The sequence below is a fragment of the Anomaloglossus baeobatrachus genome, unplaced genomic scaffold, assembly GCF_048569485.1.
Source record: "Anomaloglossus baeobatrachus isolate aAnoBae1 unplaced genomic scaffold, aAnoBae1.hap1 Scaffold_334, whole genome shotgun sequence".
NCBI lineage: Eukaryota > Metazoa > Chordata > Amphibia > Anura > Aromobatidae > Anomaloglossus > Anomaloglossus baeobatrachus.
Window position 1 is genome coordinate 135093 of NW_027442718.1, and position 21138 is coordinate 156230.

General features: G+C 45.8%; 1 protein-coding gene across 1 annotated transcript in view; it reads left to right on the top strand.

Moving 5' to 3' along the window:
- The window catches only part of LOC142271033 (gastrula zinc finger protein XlCGF66.1-like), a 59876-nt gene extending 39979 nt beyond the window's left edge, over positions 1-19897 (top strand). Inside the window, exons 3-6 of the mRNA XM_075332460.1 lie at positions 14026-14175; positions 14305-14484; positions 14566-14689; positions 19830-19897. Coding sequence (XP_075188575.1) covers positions 14098-14175; positions 14305-14484; positions 14566-14689; positions 19830-19897 — 450 coding nt within the window. The 5' untranslated portion in view covers positions 14026-14097. The remainder of the gene's footprint in view (positions 1-14025; positions 14176-14304; positions 14485-14565; positions 14690-19829) is intronic.
- The last annotated feature ends 1241 nt before the right edge of the window (positions 19898-21138 follow it).

A 21138-nucleotide genomic window follows, 5' to 3' on the forward strand; every position in this document is an offset into this window, starting at 1 on the left:
TATACCCTGAGAATGCCAATGTTAGAAGACAGGGTGAGAGTGACCATGTTGGAAATGTGGATTACCAGTGAGTGGGATAAAAAGTGGCATCTGAGGAGAGAGCTGAAAATGCCGGTGTAGTTTTTGCCATGCCCTCCATGTAGAAATCAGAAGAGGGTTTGCTCTCACGTCAACTGACAGCTCGGTGTATGGGAGGTGCAAGAGAGCGGGGAGAGCCGACCTGGTGTAAGGCAGCACTCCAAGCCTTGCTGGGTGTAGCAAGAAGACCCCTGCAACCAATCCATCACCGCTCGGAGCAGAGATGCTAGATTATAGTGTTTAACATCGAGGAAATTTATCCCTCCCTTTCCCTTCAACTGCTGGAGTAATTTATAAGCTATACGGGGTTTTTACCCTCCAAAATATATGAGCGATATAGGTAGCTGATTCACTTCTCCTCCCTAGGAGCCAAATGGATTGGGAGAGTGTGAAAAAGATAGAGAAGATGTGGAAATTCTGTCATGTTAATTAGGTTCTCTCTACCCAGATATGAGAAACTGAAGATTTTCCAATTAACCAGAGTGGATTCTAAATTGTCGATATACAATTTGATATTAGTATGATATAATCTGGCCGGGGGCCTCATCACGTTCACTCCCCGATATTGTAAAGAGCAGGTAGTCACTCGATCAGTAAGATGTCATCTGCGAACGCAGCAATTTTTAACTCCCTAGAGCCAGTCTTGCGTCCCCTAAAGGTAGGGGTCTGCAACAGATAACGTAGTAAAGAGTCAATGGAGAGGTTAAATAAAAGAAGTGACAAGGGGCACCCCTGTCTGACTCCTCGGAAGATGTCTACTGATGTGATGTGTTGTATAACTATGTACTGTCATGCAGGTGATTGCATTTGTGTGTAGGTAGTGAATTTATTGTTGGAATTTTGGGGGAATCCTCCCCTACCTAAAACCTCATATAAGAGAGGTCAAGCTACTTTATCAAAGGCCTTTTCGTCATTCAGACTCATGAGCACTGCAGCCGGTTGCGATGGATCTTGGGCAAGGACAGTAGAGGCGACGGCCAATTGTATGTTTGCCACACTGCTTCGCCCTTGGGTAAAACCCGCCAGGGCCCGGCAGTACGACCTGTAAGTGGCTTGCCAGAATTTTCGCTAACATTTTATAATCGTGGTTGAGAAGTGAGATAGGGCGGTAAGACTGTGGCAGTTGTGGGTCTTTTTGTGTCGCCCACCTGTAGCGATCGGCCCAGGGACTTCACTCCACCTTCAGAAACGCCACAGGGTCTCCACTTTGGTAATTCTGGCGACAGGTATGTCAGTTTTATATATGTAGGAGTCGTGACGCCACTCACGGTTTGCGGTCAGGGATATGGGTGACCGCCACTGCAGATTTAACGAGCGTCTGGGGCTGATGGAGTTTGCAGTCTGATGGTGTGGCCTCTTGTGAGTGAGGCTGGCCCCAGGGGCTCGGGTGTGAGGAGCAACAGGTCCCAGAATAACTCAGTATCAGTCCAAGATGTCTTTCAACTGTTCTTTGCTCGCGTTTAGATGTTTTGTGAGGTACCTGGGCAATGCTGAGATTAAACCAGGTGAAACCAGGTATACTTCAGGCTGGTTTAAGGGTAACCATTAACTCGCCTTCCTAGCACTTCTTGTTTCGGATAACCCCTGACTTGAAGTACCGTGTGATTCATCCAGGGAAGTCGCTACTGCCTTTTCTCCCCTTTTTGGCCCGTTTGCCTGCAGCGTGGACCAAGGTAGATGGCTCCAGGCTTGATCTCCCTTATGGGCCTCCTCGTTGCTGCTGAGGTTCGGACTCTAGATGGTTGGTGAGGGACTTGTAGTTCCCCTCACAGCAGGTTTAGCAGATCAATAAATGGATGTCTACTCTAGGGACCTGTTCCCCGTGCGTGCTTAGCCACCAGAGTCCCCGTACTCGACCGACTGACTTCCTCAGCGTCTTTCTGATTGACTTGCTGGTAACCGTTCTCCCCCGCTAACGGCTACTACACGTGCAGGGTCTGACTCGCGTGTCAGCGCGCGCCCCGCTCTAGGCAACTGCTGCGCTTTACTCCCATATTGGCTCTCCTCCTACTTTTTCTGACAGCCGCTGCAACCTAGCTTCCAGCCCCTCCCCCTACACCCCTTGCTGAGATGTGGAGGCAAGCCCCCCTCTTGGGTCTGCCCAAGGTTCCCCTCTCAAGGTGTGGGAGACCTGGTTGCTATGTGTCTGTGCGTACACACCCTATTCCAGCCTTTAGAATTACCTGGAAGCTCTGACCCAGCATGGGTGCAGTACTCAGTGGTGCCTGACCAGGTCAGGGGCGCCACATTTTCATACATCAACAGATACAGAATCATGAGTACAGAGAACTACAATTACTGATAATATCCAGCTATTAATATGAGAATAAAAAATTCCCTGATCTTCCCAGACCTCTGCTAATGTCTGCAGCTTCCAGCGTCGCACTTTATGACCCCTGACATAACCTCCCCTCATCCAGCACCATGACAACCAGCACAGCAGAGCCCTGCATACACTGAGGAGCTGATCATGTGACCCTGACTCCTCCCCTCCATGTGACATCATCACAGGTCCTGTAAGGAGAGCAGCCATATATCTGTGTGCGGCTCTGCAGGTGGAGGTAGGTGCAGGGTCTCTGTTATTTTGGGGGTCATCATTATCATTAACCCCTTCATTTCGCAACTATTTTTAACTTTAACCAGTTCAGGACCAGTTTCCTGCTCTTCCTGACCGGCTCATTTACATTCAGTTTTAACCCCTTAACGGAGCCAGTTTTGTACTTCATGACTCGGCCATTTTTTACAATTCTGACGAGTGTCACTCTGACAGGATTCGAGAGGTAACGCCAAAAAGTGGACCCCACGGTTTATTACTCACGTTCTTATGAGCGCGGTGACACCCCATATGTGGTCAGAAACCTCTGTTTGGACAAATGGAAGGGCTCGGAATGAAAGGAGCAATATTAGAATTGTGGAAAGCAAATTTGGCTGAAATAGATTGTGGGTCCCATGTAGCATTTGTAGGGCCCCTAAGGTACCTAAACAGCAGAACCCCCCCCCCAAGTGACCCCATTCTGGATACTTGACCCAGGGCCGGCGCCAGCACCCGGCAAACCCGGTCAAATGCCGGGGCCCACTCGCAGTGGCAGGAGTGGCGCACCGCTACTCAGGGGGGCCCGGTGGCCGTGCTGTCACCGCCCCCCGCCGAGGATCGCGCTTTCAATTGCATCGGCATCGCAGGTGCCGATACAATTGAGAGCAATGATGAGAGAGTGAGCGGCGCGCTCCCTCTCTTATCATTCTCCCCGCTGTGACTGTCGGCGTCTGACAGCTCTGCAGCAGAGCGCGGTGACGTCATCACTGCGCGCCTGCTGAGAGCTCAGAGCGAGCGACAGCAATGGAGGACGCGCCGAGGAGACCGGATCAGTGGGGGAACGAGTGAGCCGCCCCTCTACTGACACTGGGCTCCCCTGACTCACAGGCCGGCCACTACACAGCGGCACTAGTACACATAGGGGCCCGGCAGCCATAGGGATGTGTAGTGCCGCTGTGTAGTGGCCGACAATGCGACCGTCAGGGGGCCGGCCTGTGAGTCAGGGGAGCCCAGTGTCAGTAGAGGGGCCCCTGACCTGGAGAGGCCCTCCAGCCGTTTCTGAGCTGCAGGAGTGCTCCTGACCTGCACAGAAGACGGAATAATCCATCCTGCAGGACCTGCGATGATGTCACGCCCATGTGACTGTGTGGGAGGAGACACAGGATGCTGGGCAGAAAGCAAAGATACTGAATCCTGAAGGAGATTTGGACACATGACTGGTAATAAGAAAAGAGGGGTCATGAGGGGAAAGGGGGCTGCAGGGTGAGTGGCATATGAGGGCTGCAGACTGTGACAGAAGGATGTGAAGGGGTGCAGAATGTTTGAGAGGGGTAAGTTGGGGTACAGGCTGTGCGAGATATGGGGAGCAGGGTGTGTGAGATATGGGGGTGTAGTGTGTGTGATCTGGGGGGTGCAGGCTGTGTGAGATGTGGGGGTGTAGTGTGTATGATATGGGGGTGCAGGCTGTATGGGGAGCAGGGTGTGTGAGATATGGGGGTGTAATGTGTGTGATCTGGGGGGTGCAGGCTGTATGGGGAGCAGGGTGTGTGAGATATAGGGGTGTAGTGTGTGATATGGGGGTGCAGGCTGTATGGGGAGCAGGGTGTGTGAGATATGGGGGTGTAGTGTGTGTGATCTGGGGGGTGCAGGCTGTATGGGGAGCAGGGTGTGTGAGCTATGGGGGTGTAGTGTGTGTGATATGGGGGTGCAGGCTGTATGGGGAGCAGGGTGTGTGACATATGGGGGTGTAGTGTGTGTGATCTGGGGGGTGCAGGCTGTATGGGGAGCAGGGTGTGTGAGATATGGGGGTGTAGTGTGTGTGATATGGGGGTGCAGGCTGTATGGGCATCAGGGTGTGTGAGATATGGGGGTGTAGTGTGTGTGATATGGGGGTGCAGGCTGTATGGGGAGCAGGGTGTGTGAGATATGGGGGCAGGGGAGTAACTACCGCGGTCGCAGGGGTCGGAAGGAGAAGAGAGGTACTTGTTTTTTTATTTTGCTGGCTGCATGACACATGGAGGCCTGGGGGTGCTGGCTGCATGATACATGGAGGTCTATGGGACTACATAATAAACATGAAGGACACGTTATACATGGAATATAGGGGTGCATTATACATGGAGGAGTATGGGGCTGCATAATACAAAATGAAGGACACGTTATACATGGAATATAGGGGTGCATTATACATGGAGGAGTATGGGGCTGCATAATACAATATGATGATTTATGGCGCTACATTATAATACATATACATTATAATACATATAGGACTATGGAGGCTACATAATATATGGAGGAATATGGAGGCTACCTTATACATGGACTACGGGTGTGCGTTATAAAACTGGAGGCCTATGTGGTGCAGTATAATATATGGAGAACTATGGGGTGAATTATAATACATGGAGAACTTTGGGGAAATGCATTGTAATACATGGAGAACTATCGGGGTGCATTCTAATATATCAAGGGTTATGTGGGACCCTTTATATTATACGGAAGGCTTTGTGGGGGCCATTATAGTATTTGGAGATCTATATACAAGGGGGGGCAAAGATACAAATATGGGATGGAAATGTTTTGTCCTGAGGGAAAAAGACTCTTTCCCCCAGCACCCAGCTCTCCCATGCTCTGCTGTACATCTCTCAGCACCCAGCTTTCCCATGCTCTGCTGTACATCTTCTCTCAGCACCCAGCTTTCCCATGCTCTGCTGTACATCTCTCAGCACCCAGCTTTCCCATGCTCTGCTATACATCTTCTCTCAGCACCCAGCTTTCCCATGCTCTGCTATACATCTTCTCTCAGCACCCAGCTTTCCCATGCTCTGATATGGGAAAGCTGGGTGCTGAGGGAAAGATGTATAGCAGAGCATGGGGAAGCTGGGTGCTGAGGACAAGATGGATATCAGAACATGGGAAAGCAGGGTACTGATAGAGGGATTTCAGATCATGGGAAACCTGGGTGCTGAGGGTAAGAGCCAAGTGTCAGCGTCATTATCCTGTACCCCAAGTGTCAGTGTCATTATTACGTACCCTAAGTGTCGGTGTACGTGGAAAGGGGCCCCGGTCCAAATTTTGCACCAGGGCCCATCAAACTCTAGTTACGCCACTGAGTATTAATCACTGTATTCTACATGAGGGTGCCTACTGCTATCTGGCTCTGCACTGTGCTGTATACAGGCTGTGCTATGTTATATAGCACAGCCTGTATATAGCACAGTGCAGAGCCAGATAGCAAAAGGCACCCTCATGTAGCATACAGCTTGTATATAGCCTATATACAAGCTGTATGCTACATGAGGGTGCCTATTGCTATCTGGCTCTGCACTGTGCTATATACAGGCTGTGCTATATACAAGCTGCATGCTACATGAGGGTGCCTAATGCTATCTAGCTCTGCACTGTGCTGTTTGGGTCTGCACTGTACTATATAGGTCTGTGTACTACATGAGGATACCTAATGCTATATGGCTCTGCACTGTGCTATATAGGTGCTGTGTACTATATGAGGGTGCCTAATGCTATCTGGCTCTGCACTGTGGTATATAGGGGCTGTATACTACATGAGGGTGCCTAATGCTATCTGACTCTGCAATGTACTATATAGGGGCTCTGCACTACATGAGGGTGCTTAATGCTATCTTGCTCTGCACTGTGGTATTTAGGGGCTGTATACTACATGAGGGTGCCTAATGTTATATGTGTCTGCATTGTGCTATATGTGGACTGTATACTACATGAGGGTGCCTATTGCTATCTGGGTCTGCATTGTGCTATAAGTGGGCTATATACTACATGCTATCTAGGTCTGCATTGTGTTATATGGGGGCTGCTTAATGTTATATGGGGGCTGCATAGTGCATATGGGGGCTACATAATACTATATGGAGGACAATGGGGGCTTCATAACGCAATATGGGGGCTGCAAACTACTATACCCCCAGAGTTGTATGTCCCCTCCACCCAGGTGCTGTATGCCCCCCAGAGTTGTATGTCCCCTCCACCCAGGTTCTGTATACCCCCCAGAGCTGTATGTTCCCTCCACCCAGGTGCTGTATACCCCCAGAGCTGCATGTCACCCCCCCACCTCACAGCTGTTTGTCCCCCCCACCTCAGTCACTGCCCTCCTCTAGAGCTGTATGCCCCCCATTGCTGTAAACCCTTTTCCTCAGTAATATATATTCCCCCAGTAATGTGTTTGTCCCCAGCCTCTCTTGTGATGTATATACAGCAGTGTTAGTGTGCTCTATGTGCGGCCATGTCTGTTAGACAAGCGGGGAGGTGAGTGAGGCTGTTGCCGGCTTCCCAATATTAGAAATATATATACAGGATAAATATATAAAAATAATGTGTGTGTGTGTATGTATGATGTGTATCTATGTATGTCAGTGTATATGACTGTGTCTAGATTTATGTCTATTTATGTGTTTTTGTGAACTTCTCTTTAAATAAGTATGTGTACATATGCCTGTATGTATCTGTGCATGTCTATGTGTGGATGGGGCCCACTGAGACTCTTTCGCCCAGGGCCCACAAAAACCTAGAGCCGGCCCTGACTTGACCCCTCCAGGAATTTCTCTAGATGTTTGGTGAGCACTTTGATCCCCGCAGGCTTCACAGAATTTTATAACGTTGAGCCGTGAAAATAAAAAAAAAAAATTTACCACAAAATTATTACTTCAACCAGATAGCTTTTTTCACAAGGGTATCCAGATAGCTTTTACACTGGAACCTTGGTTAACGAGAACAATCTGTTCTGGGAGTGTGCTTGTTAACCAAGTTACTCATTCAGCAAATCAAGATTTCCTATAGGAAATAATGCAAGCTCAGACAATTCGTCCCACGACTTGTTAAATCTCCCATCCTGGTCCCCTGTTGTGCCATTACACACACGTACAAACACACACACACACACACACACACACATATATTATTCTCACCTTACCTTCCATTCCATCGACGGCCTCCTGGATTTTGCAATTCACCGGTACAAGATATGTATTGGGTAACCATTGCGATGAGGTAGGAACTTCCGCTGCCAGAGCGCTGATGTCAAAGGCAGCAACCACTTGACTTTGATTGGCCAGCGCGCTGCCTTTGAGTAGCGGCTGACAGCGGAAGTTCCACCATCGTCTCGATGGTTACCCGATACACATCCTGTAGTGGCGAACTACAAGAACCATGAGGCCGGCGATGGAACGGAAGGTAATGTGAGCATAACATGTGTGTGTATGTGCGTGTTTGTGCGGACTGCAAGAGCGGGTTAGAGCGCGGTGGATGTACAGACCCGGAAGTGTGTGCAGTGAGTATTTTGCTCGTACGGCAAAGCTTGCTTGCAAACTGAGTTACAAATTTACAGCAAGCTTTGCTCATTAAGCAAAATACTTGCTAACTGGGTTACTCATTAAACGAGGTTCCACTGTATTCACAAGGGTAACAGGAAAATTGCGCCATAAAATTTATTGTGCAATGTCTCCTGAGTAGGCAGATACCTCATATGTGATGGAAATCAACTGTTTGGGAACATGGCAGGGCTCAGAAGGGAAGAGGCGCCATTTGACTGTAAAATTTGCTGAATCATTAGCAAACTCCATGTCGTGTTTGGAGAGCCCCTGAGATACCTCAACATTAGAGCTTCCCATATGTGACCCCATTCTGAAAACTAAACCCCTCAAGGATTTTATCCAGGGGTATATTGAGCATTTTAAACCCACAGGTACTTCACAGAATTTGACACCCTTAGCTCATCATATTGAAAATTTTCATTTTTTTTAACAAAAATGTTGCTTTAGCACCAAATTTCTCACTTTTTCAAGAGGAAACACCAAAAAGTGGACCTCACAGTTTGTTATACAAATTGTTAAGAGCTCAGTGATACCCCACATGTGGCCAAAAAAACTCTATTTGGACAAACAGGAGAGCTCGGAACAGAAGGAGCACTATGTGAATTTTGGAAAAGTTTAAATAAATTGCGGGAACCATGTTGCATTTGCAGGACTCCTAAGGTACCTATACAGAGGAAACCTCTAAAAGTGACCCTATTTTGGACACTAGACCACTCAATAATTTTATTCAGGGGTATAGTGAGCAGGTAGTTCCCAAAAATGTTGCTGTAGTGCCAAATTTCTCACTTTTAGGCTGTGTCCCCACGATTCGTTGACACTGCATCTAAGACACAGTGTCAGCTCTTCTGCGCAGATGCCAGTGTTGTCCACACGAGAATGCAGCTGCCCGTGCTCACGATCCGGGTTCAGGCCGCTGCGGACTTTATTCTCCCTGTGAAGAACACACTCATCTCCACATCATAAACTGACATCCTGCGTCTCAGGAAGCCGCACCGCTGGTCAGTTTATGCTGCAGAGAAAAGAAGCACAGTGGGCAGGATATTTCTAAACATCCCGCCACTGCGCTTGTACTGCACATCATCTCAGTCAAAACATTCTGCGTCCAAACCGCTGCAAGTCCTGATCGTGGGCACATAGCCCAATAAGCTAGGATGGATGGATGGATGGATGGCTGTCTAGATAAATAGATGTCAAACACATATATAATGTCCCACCCCCCTTCATATTCTAAGCTGGCACCCTTTAGTAGCTTTCATGTGGCACTAAATTGTGTTTAACCTTGTATTTAGCCCCCCCAAAAAAAAACAAAAAAAAACAGCTTTACCTTAGCTGGTAATCCAAAATGGAGGTGTCTCCATGCTGTTTTTTTTAAATTATTTATAAAAAATTAAAAATAAAGTGGGGTCCCCCCCCAAATTGGATTACCAGCCAGGGTATAGTGGATAGCTGTGGTCTGGTATTCTCAGGGTGGAAAGAACTATGGTTATTTGGCCCTTCCCAGCCTAAAAATAGCAGGCCGCCCAGAAGTGGCGCATACATTAGATGCGCTAATCCTGGTGCGTCGCACGGCTCTTCCCGCTGCCCTGGTGTGGTGGCGAATGGGGTAATAAATGGTGTTGTTGAGGTTAGGGTTAATGATGTCATGGCGTCTTTCAGATATCCGAAATCACTAACCTAGTCAGTAGTAAAAAACAAAAGATTCTCTCACATTCCCTCCTTCACCAATTTATTGAAAAGAAAAAAAAATCCGGTCTGCCATAATCCATTTTGGAGGTCCTATGACGACTCTGGACCTTCCAGAATATGGGGGGCACACTCAGAGAACATATCTCCCATTTTCTGGAAGTGCAAACCCTCCATGTGAAGAGTGTGGTTGCAGAGATGCTGCACTCACACTCCTCAGGTCCACAGCATGGCAGTGTGAGCTGCAGTAAGCTCAGTGTCACTACTAGCAGGGAGACGGCTGAGAGCCGCTCTGCGCATGTGGCCAGGATCTTCTGAGAAGGAAGAGGTGGGATCGTGGGGGATCGTCACTGCAGGAGGTAACGGGAGCCCGGGGAATGACAGGGGGGGTGACCTGGCAGGACATGGGGAGAACTTTGAAGTTGCAGCTAACATGTCAGATGTGACAGAACTCAGAGGAGAAGGATGAGCGCAGCGTGCGCACCAGACATTTTAGATGATCGGGTGGGGCGTGGGACTGGGGGGCACTTTGGCCACATCGGAGGACCGAGGGAGGAGATTTATCTCCCATCTGACATGATTGATTATGCCAGGTGGGAGATAAATCATTTTTTTCAGCCTGAATCGTGATCTCCAGGGTCTTAGCTACCCCCGGTAGCTGAAACCATGGAGATTTTTCGATGCTGGGGGATGGTATACATTTTATTTCTTGTCGTCGTTTTGAAACAGCGGATCAGAATAAGTACCTTTTTCTGCCACCGTTTTAATCTGTAAGGCTGTCATAAAGGGGTTAAAGATCTGTGAAAATCTTTTTCCTTGTTCAGATATTCAAGTAAATGTTGCATCTTTTCTCGTGATTTGCTCGGCTTCATTTTCATGTTACTGTCGCCGTCTTTATTGTTTTTGCTTTCATGACGAGGCTGAAGTCGGTTTCTTATTCGGCAATTTTTTTTTTTTTTTCACGGTTTTTAGCAACAAAAATAAAAAATGAGAACAATATAATCCCCTGCAGTGCGGAGCCCGGATGTGAATACACTGAAAAGCAGCAACAAAAATGATAAAACTGGTACAAAAATAGGCATCAAAGTGGCACCGAAGGGCGTTGTGAAAAGGGTTAAATGGCCTTTTGATCACTGATCTATATAGGTAAAGCCATAATAATGTGAGAATAGACTGAAATCAGAGAACAATAGCGACTTTCCCTTTGTGATTACTAATTAATGCCAGAAACCCATTTACATCAGCCGGAAGAGAACTTTACAGAACCCCAGTTACTTATTCACATCTGTAAAATTGGCGATTTGCTCACTTTGCTGCCAGTTCTGATTCCCAGAACCCATTTGGGCCGGGCTGGAGTGACCTGAATCTGATGCGAGACATCACTATATAATGGTGGTGTCAGATTAGTGACCCAAGGTCATTTAACCTTTTACATAACACCCTTCGGTGCCCAGTTTGATGCCCATTTTTCTTCCAGTTTTATCATTTTTGTTGCTGCTGTTAAGTGTATTCACATCCGGGCTCCTCGCTGTATTGTACTTTATTATTGGGATTTTTTTTATGTTTGTTGTTAAACCTGTAAAAAGAAAAACAGAAAAAAAATCCAAATAAGAAACAACTTCAACCCCGAATAAGAAACCAACTTCAGCATCGTGTTTTTATTGCTGATGTCGAGCGATACTGGTGGGAAAATAAGGGAAATGTCTGTTATTACCACATATATCCCCTGCCCCCCGCAGTGACTGACAGCCGCTCAGCATTAGAACCTGCTGTCAGTCAGTGGTGAGAGCGCGTATACAACCACTGATCACTGTATACTGAGCGGTGACTAAACCTCATCGGGGCCATGCCTATGACTGAAAGCCGGACACTGTCATATTATATGTTTATGACCACGTGTAAATATTTCTTAGCTATTTTGTAACACTTATTATTTTGTATATATGGCTGATTTTTACCTGGTCGACGCTAATAACAGAGATTCGGATTCACAGTGGTATTTTCCTACATTTCACATATTCCAAGGTCAGTTCCGTATTTAAGTATTTTTAATTTACTTCTTAGCAGTGACCACATGACCTCTGTGTATGGGGGGAGGAAGCACGGTCAGCTCTTTCTACCTTGAAAATAAGCCCTAGTAGAATTCTTAGGGCTTTTTTGACTCTACTGTAATTACAATACAAGCCCTACTCTAAAAATAAGCCCTAGTTGCGTTTCCATAGGGAAGTGTCCAAGCATCTAAAAAAGTTAAAGAATACAGCAGGACTCATCAAAGAAAGCAGACATCCCCAAAAGAAAGCAGACCGATCCCCCCCCAAAACAAAAATCGAACTTACCAGACCCCAAACAATTACAGTTAGTAAGTACCGATGGTGGATGGGCTCTCACACAGAGATCTGTCACTGTCAGGTCCCTTGCCGTTCCAGCTGCATTGTACTGCATAGCTGTGTATACAGTTACAGAGAAGGCAGAGGCAGTAATAAACCGTTGAAGCTTTTTGTAGAGATGGACGGATTTCCTCTCCGTTGCTACATGTTTGCGTATAGATGAACTGCTATGTAATGACATTGTAGAACATCACTGCAGAGTAGGAGTCAGAAGATGGTCTGGACCCCTTCACCTCCGGCCGATTTTTCGGGGGTTTTTATTGTATTTTTCGCTCCCCTGCTTCTGAGAGCCGTAACTTTTTTAATTTTCAGTCAATTTTGCCATGTGGGGCTTGATTTTTGCGGAACAAGTTGTACTCCTGAAACCATGAGTTTTACCATATAGTGTACTGGAAAACAGCAAAAAAATTCCAAATGCAGAAAAATTGCAAAAAAACTGTGATTGCACGATTGTTTTTGAGATATTTTATTCTCTGTGTGTTCACTACATAGAAAATCTGATGTGTCGCTGTGATGCCTGAGGTCGGTACAAGGTTGTAGACATCAAATATGTATAGGTTTACTTTTATCTAATGGGTTAAAAAAATCAGAAGTTTGTCTAAAAAACTGGTGCACATTTTGTGCCATTTTCTACAACCCGTAGCGTTCTCATGATCTCTGGCTCAGTGCCGGCTTATTTTTTGTGTCTCAAGCAGAAGTTTTTAATGGTACCGTTGTTTGCACAGATACTACAGTTTGATCCCTGTTATCGCATTTTGTACAAAATTTACGACGACCAAAAAACGTAATTTTGGCATTTACCATTTTTTTGCCACTATGTCGTTTATTAATCAGATTAATTGGTTTTATATTTTGATAGATCGGACATTTCTGAATGCGGCGATTCCAAATGTTTGTATATTTTTAATTTTTTTAACCCTTTCATTGTCAATGAGGTGAAAGGAGCGTGATTTGAACTTATAGGTGTTTTTTTTTAATTTTTGAAAACTTTTTTTTTTACTTTTTTTTATTTTACTAGTTCCCCTAGGGAGCTATAAGGATCAGCAGTCTGATTGCCCATTCATTTCTCCCAATCAGAGCACCATCGGTCATATCGGGAAAAATACTCATCTCCTGTATCCTGCAGTACTTGGCTGCTTGTTACAGGACCTAAGTCATGTGAGTTACAGGAGTCATCATATGACCCTGCACTCCCATCACAACCATCGGATCCACGTGATCAGGTCACGTGACTTCCGGTGGAGGCCTGTGAGTAAAGTTTTATGGCGATTGCGATTATACTGGGGCTGTCACAATTTGACAGCGCCATTTAAGAGGTTAACAGCCACAGGCAGATCGCGGATCTGCTCGTATCTGCTAGGCACACATCTCAGCTGTACAAATCAGCTGAGATGTGCGCCTATCTCCGCCGGCTGCCGGCAGCAGCAGGAGGGAATTAACACTATGACAGCAAGGACATAATTTTACTGCCCTCGGTCGTGAAGGGGTTAAAGTCTACGAGCTCCGAAACCAGTTTAGAATATCTAAACTTTGTTATTTACATAATTTTTCTAGTTTGGGAGTGAAATATAATGTGGGCACATTTTGTAATTGGGATAATTTTCACTATTTTGCTGCTTCATACAAGAAATGGGGGGTATCAGCGAGTGCACAGATCCGTACGCCATGTGTGGCCCCTCTTCTTCTGTTAGAAACAAGGAAACATCGAATCCTTATTCCATTGCCCTGTTCTTAACCGAAAAACTGGGAAATGTTTTGTTTTTGCTCTTTCGTATTTCCCTTCTCTTATTTCGGGAGCAATTACTCTTTTATTTTTCCGTTCACATTGCCGTATGAAGGATTGTTTTTTTTTATAAAGATAATGTGCTATTTTTATCGGTTGGTTTTACTACTTACATAGCACATTTCATGTTGAATTTTTTTTCCTACTCAAATGATATCTCGCCTCCCTCATCTCCATTAATTTTACATATCGGTTCATCTCCTTCCCATTCAGGTCCCTACAATATCAGATCCTCTCAGTGGAGATCTTCTGTATAAGAGAATTCTCCTGATTGCCCCGTGAAGGATGCATATGGACAGGGACAAGATGGCGAAGAGGATATTACACCTCACCCTAGAGATCCTCTTCCGGCTTACTGGAGAGGTGAGAGATTCTGATGACGTCACATTACATCATTCTTATCTATGGGAATAACAGATGGACAGAACTGGAGAGGTGAGGACTCTGGAAATGTCTGGAGTGAGATTTATTACTGTGTCTCTCCATAACCAGGATTACACAGTAGTGAAGAAGACCTCTAGTGAGCGCTGTCAGGCCCCTGTGTCTGAGGGATGGGGAAGACCCCTGAGCCCAATCACGGGGCCTCCACCTCACCCCCCGATACATGAGGACATCAATGACCAGAAGATCCTAGAACTCACCTACAAGATGATTGAGCTGCTGACTGGAGAGGTGACACTGCTGGGAATGCTGGGACATTATACAGTAACGCTATGAAGGGATCGGGGGTGACGGTATCATTGTATGTGTCAGGTTCCTATAAGGTGTCAGGACGTCACCGTCTATTTCTCCATGGAGGAGTGGGAGTATTTAGAAGGACACAAAGATCTGTACAAGGACGTCATGATGGAGGTTCCCCAGCCCCTCACATCACCAGGTAATAGACAGGACTTAATACACACGGCCTATAATTATCTGTATGTAAGGAATGAATTCAGTCCCTGTATGTGTCTCCTCCAGCTCTATCCAGTAAGAGGACAACACCAGAGAGATGTCCCTGTCCTCTTCTCCCACAGGACTGTAACCAAGAAGCTCCCGATGTTCCTCAGGATGTGTTTCCTCCAGCTCTATCCGGTAAGAGATTTCTACTCATGTACTTTCTGCACTAATTTTGTGTTTATATTTTTAGACTTTCTGCGCTGGGTTTTTTCAGCTGTATTTTCTTTGCTTCTGCTTCTTCTGCTGTTTGTTTCTATTGCCTTCTCTATGTCGTTATGAAGGCAACTCAAAGATCTGCAGAGGGTTCATGAATACCCTGATTCCCTAAAAATAAACCTTAGTTACAGTCAGGGCCAGTGTTGGGAGGAGTCAAACTGTGCAGTTTCTCAGGAGCCCCACTTTCTTAAGGACCTCATCAGTTGTATTCGGAAATTGATTGTTTAAGGACCTTTGATGAAGTCATGTGACATGATGTAACCAAAGGTCTCTTAATTGCAGGAGTCTAAAATAATTGAACAGAAGACAGGCTAGCATGCTGGACTGGCATAAGGGAAAAGGGAGAGCAAGCTGGGCAATTTCACAAGGCTCCCATTCTCCTAGTGGCCCCAGTGTTTATATGCCGTTTATAGGACTGCTTAAGAACCTTTTTGACATCACGTCATGTGATGATTAGGTGTTGTGATACAAACTAGTGGTTGTTGTGCATTATTGCTGTGAGCAGTTGTGGTGTTAACTCTTGTTATCTTTTTGTTTCTGCCTTCCTGCTCTTGCTTTTCTCCTTAGTCTCTCACTGTTTGTCTGTGAGTTTGCAGTGTGTCTGAATTTTGGTTTTCCCGTCTGTCTTAATATGTATTTCCATCATACTCCTGCTCCTTCCTTCCACATTCAGGGGTAAGCCAGAGGTTAGGGATAGCCCATGGTTTCCTAGCATGAGGGAAAGTATAGGATCTCCCTGTCCCTCATTATCCTGCAGTCACATTATGACAATCAATCAGATTATTTACTGTAGCACATTCCAAAGAACTGGTGCTAGGAGTGGGAGATACGAATTAACGAATATGTAACTCTTAGGTCTTAAAATTGGAAAACAGATTGAGAATAATTTGTTTCCTAATTTAATTTCTGATGTTCTGGTTTAAAAAATAAATGTAGTTTCAAAATTATATCATTAAAAAATAATAACATTGTGTTTATTTTTAGCCGATGACTATATCAGGAGTTCAGATGGAAATCTAATATCTTCAGAATTTAAAACAGATGATCAAACTATCACACATGATACATATGAAGAGCATGCTGTTGTGCCAGATATACCTCCAGTCCTTCCTCGGAAAGCTTTATCATCTGATCTTTTCAAACAAGTCCAAAATTATGATTTATCACAGAATTGTAAGCAAAATAAAAGTTACAGAAAGGATGTGGAACAGGAAACCGCTCCTACAAGGGAGAAACCATTTTCATGTTCAGAGTGTGGGAAATGTTTTATTCGGAAATCAGCCCTTGTTACACATCAGAAAAATCACACAGGGGAGAAGCCATTTTCATGTTCAGAATGTCGGAAATGTTTTATTCAGAAATCAGACCTTGTTAGACATCAGAAAAATCACACAGGGGAGAAGCCATTTTCATGTTCAGCGTGTGGGAAATGTTTTATTCGGAAATCAGCCCTTGTTACACATCAGAAAAATCACACAGGGGAGAAGCCATTTTCATGTTCAGAATGTGGGAAATGTTTTATTCAGAAATCAGACCTTGTTAGACATCAGAAAAATCACACAGGGGAGAAGCCATTTTCATGTTCAGAGTGTGGGAAATGTTTTATTTGGAAATCAGATCTTGTTGAGCATCAAAGAATTCACGCAGGGGAGAGGCCATTTTCATGTTCAGAATGTGGGAAATGTTTTATTCAGAAATCAGACCTTTTTAGACATCAGAAAAATCACACAGGGGAGAAGCGATTTTCATGTTCAGAATGTGGGAAATGTTTTATTCGGAAATCAGACCTTGTTAGACATCAGAAAAATCACACAGGGGAGAAGCGTTTTTCATGTTCAGAATGTGGGAAATGTTTTATTCAGAAATCAGACCTTGTTAGACATCAGAAAAATCACACAGGGGAGAAGCCATTTTCATGTTCAGAGTGTGGGAAATGTTTTATTCGAAAATCAGATCTTGTTCAGCATCAAAGAATTCACACAGGGGAGAGGCCATTTTCATGTTCAGAATGTGGGAAGTGTTTTATTCAGAAATCACATCTTCTTAGTCATCAAAGATCTCACACAGGGAAGAAGCCATTTTTATGTTATGAATGTGGAAAATGTTATTCTTATAAATCAGATCTTATTAAACATGTGAAGGAGCCACACAGGGAAGGAACCTGTTTCATGTTGTGAATAATTGAAATGTTTAACTGTTAAATCAAGTCTTGCTACCCATCAGAAAATGCTCAAGTAAGAATTGGTGAGGGAAAGAACCATTTTCTCTCTTTTTAAACTTATCGTATTTTTCAAACCATAAGAATGTGGTCATGACGCACTGTTATGGGGGATCTGCTGCTGACACTGTTACGAGGTAATATCCCACAGTTTCTAGTGCAATGTGTTAGATGACTTTCCCTTTAAATAGTGCTTATCACAAATTTGTGGCTGCCTTTATTATTTACTAAAACAGTGAAGAGCCGCAGATTAGTGATTTTTTTAAATATAATCCAGTACCAAAACTTTTTGAAGTGTCCCTAATGTCCGCCAAAAGGAACTTCCAGGTTGTGAGATCCCACAACCCTCAGTAATCATTCACAGTGGAAGAGTGAGCTCTATGACTCCATGCAAAGTATGTGGCAGTGCTGCATTAGTTCAGAGAGCAATTTCTCGTGCTTAGAGAGCAGCTGCAGAGATCTGTGGGATCCCGCTCTGCATACTAAGATCCCACAAAATGCAGCCCCAGATTGGATATAGGAAGTCTTAAGTATCACATTGTATATAATTGCATTTCAAATCTTGTTTTGTTAATAAATGCTTGTAAATGTATATTCTTCATGCCTGTCTTTCTCTATTGTTTAGATGTGATGATTTTGCCTTAGAACCTCTGGAGTTGAGGCAGAGCTGTAGGCATTTAGCACAAAAATAGTGAGGGGATGTCACAGAGTTGTCGTGGCCGGCAGAGAATCCAATGGCAGATGTGTTGGAAAATCCCAGAGATTTGCAGAACTTGTTAACTGACAGTTCTCTGTTTCTGCAGCAGCAGACTGTATGACTCTGGGAAACTGTCAGTTTTTGCTCTGTTGCAAGCCTCTGTCTTCCTTTATAAACGTCACCCTGGGGTGCTTTGGGTGAGGTTTATAGTTGTTCTTGGCTGTGGTTTGCAGCGGTTGTCTCCTCTTGTTGTTCCACAAGCTTCTGTAGTAGCTACTCCTAAGATAAGTATTTGAATTTTGCTATGTACCTGGGCTCAGGTGGTTGCATTTGTGTCTCCCCTGTATTGTTTCCTTTTGTCTCCCTTAGCGTTAGTGGTGTTGACGAAGAGCTAATACCTGCCATTCTTAAGCCTGCTTTACACGAGACGATAGATTGTGCGATAGCACAATCGATCGTACCCGCCCCCGTCGTTTTTGTGTCATGGGCAATTAGTTGCCCATGGCACACAAACTCGTTTATCCCCCGTCACACGTACTTACCTTCCGGACGACCTCGTTGTGGGCGACGAACGTCCACTTCCTGGAGTGGGCGGGACGATCGGCGTCACAGCGACGTCACACGGCAGGCGACCAATAGAAGCGGAGGGGCGAAGATGAGCGGGATGTAAACATCCCGCCCACCTTCTTACTTCCATTAAGCCGTCGGGTGCCGCGGGAGGCAGGTAAAGCTGCTGTTCATCGTTCCCATGGTGTCACACGGAGCAACATATGATGCCACGGAAACGATGATCAACCGCCACCATTTTAATTAAACAATTTTATGAAACCTAGCGACGAGTACACGACTCACGATTTGTGAACGATACTGAGTCGCTAGGGGGTGTCACACAAGACGACGTCGTGCGGTACGCCGGTATGCCGGATGCGCGTCACGAAAACCTTGACCCCAACGACATATCGCACAATCTCTCGTCTCGTGTAAAGCCCGCTTTACTTAGGCCCAGATCAGGGTTTGCCTAGGGAGAGTTATTCCTGCTCGGTGATAGGTGCAGAACCTATATAGAGTTGGTGAGGGCAGTGAGGGTGAGCTGTATTGTCAGGGGTCACCATGTCCCCCTTTCCCTAGTGATAGGGCATTCTTTTCCCCTTCCCTTTGTATTGTAATATACGGCTGGTATAGCTTCTATCCCCAGCAGGGACAGGGGAGAAGTGAATCACATTCTGCATCCTGGATATGTGGAAGCTGTTAAGATACTTTGGTCCAAATTTATCAAAACTTTTATTCCAAAAAAATGGTAGAAAAGCTTTGAAAAGTCACATAAATTTAGATCAATTCATAGTTGTGCTAAATTTTGGTGGTTTTTGCCTTTTTTGGACTCAAAAATTGGCAGGGTTTGGGTGGGACGGGGACGTGACACCACAGCTCCTTAAATTCATGACGAGCTGTGGTGTTCCCTATGCCAGAAATTTCACTCCAGTCCCTGATGGGAGTAATATTTCTAGCATGACACAAGGAGGCACATTCCACTTATCAAAAGCTTCAGATTCATGAAGAGGCATGCACCACTTCATGAATCAGGAGTGGCCCCCGCAGAAATTGGACTCTTTATGTTATAAAAATGATCCCTTTACAAAGCATAATTATTGTAAATAAAAAACACTAAAGGACTTTATCTGTCTTATATCTAAGGGATTATTTTTTTTGTGAGGCTACCCACAAAAGAGATAAGCGGATCCGTTGAAGTTTGGGTTCAGCTTTTTCTGTTATGTTTTAAATAAACTACATGGGTGTTACGGGGGGACCTCCTGGTATAGGAATAGATGAAGATATGCTACTACCAGTGGTTAGGGTCCACCGTGCAGTGATGGCAGAACTGCAGCTGGTAGCACAAGGCCCTACTGAAACCCAACAGTAACCCGGTAACTAATTTATTCTATGTTACAGGTCACACAGAGGTATCAACAGATGTAAAGAGACTCTGTCCCGTCACAGAGGACCTGTGTATGCAGTAACCGTGTTCTAAGCTACACGATACTGCAGTATGTATACTGAACTCTATTAAATGAAAGAATCAGATAAGGAAATAATATTATAGTAAATAAACAGCTCTGTTAACTCACAGTCTATATGGCGCATTACACTTCTGTTCCTTCACAGAAGGTAATATATATATGTAGGATACACGGTATGTATAGGATCGGACAAGCAGAACACAAGCCGTATCCTGCTAGCAGGGCTCAGGGTATATGCAGTGGTGAGTGTACAGGGTACTGCTCCTATATCGGCTTGCTATATGGTACAGCCGGTTAACCAAGCCCGATATCACTGGAGCCTAGCTTCGCCAGCTACTGACCCTAACTCGGTCAATGAATATGACCACAACGCCTCACCCTAACCTGCCTCCTGACCCTCAATCAGTCCGGTGGGACTTCGCTGCCTAACCCTATCTAAGATGTGTACAGCAGTATGAACAGAGACGAGTGTGCACCTCCATGTGGGCGTCAGGGCTATTTATCACCTCTGTACCGCCCACAACATGGAGGAACCAGCCCCTTTGGCCAATGGGAGTCATACACATCACTGATGATGTCACGGTGGCCAATAAGAACATGCCACATCACTGATAACGTCACCGGCCAATAGGAATGTGCCACATCACCGATGATGCCACGGCAGCCAATGTGTCACGCTCCCCGGGTCCTCACCCCCGCTCCCCGGCTCACCTGCCACGCTCCCCGCTCTCCAGCCTCCAGTGCCCGTCCTTCCCAGGCCCCCTGGTGCCCGATTCCGGCGCCCGACGGCTTCCCAGGATCTGGCCGGCTCCCCTGCGTCCTCCTCTCAGCCTCCTTCCCTGGCTTCTGGCACCCGGGCGGCGCGCATGCGCATTAGGGCGCGCGCGCGGTCACTGACCCTTTCTTAAAGGGCCAGCGTCCATTAACAGGAAATGAGGTTGAACAGGTACAGGGTATAAAGGGGGTTAGTGTCCAAGGGGGCGGGGCCTGATCTTCGTGTTTTCCAAGCTAGGAGTCAGGTCTCCTTGTGTCGTCTTGCCATACTCACGTATCTCTCTTCTAGAGCTGATCCTGCCTCGCCAGCCGGGCCTGCTGAATCCCGAACCCCGCACGCTGTCCGTCTGCCATCTGACAGTCCGTACCATCTCGGATCCCTGCAGTGACCCGTCATCTCGCTCCAAAAGGTTCCGGACCCCGCCTGACATCATCTCGGCTTCCGAACCTGAGCTACGTCACCCGGA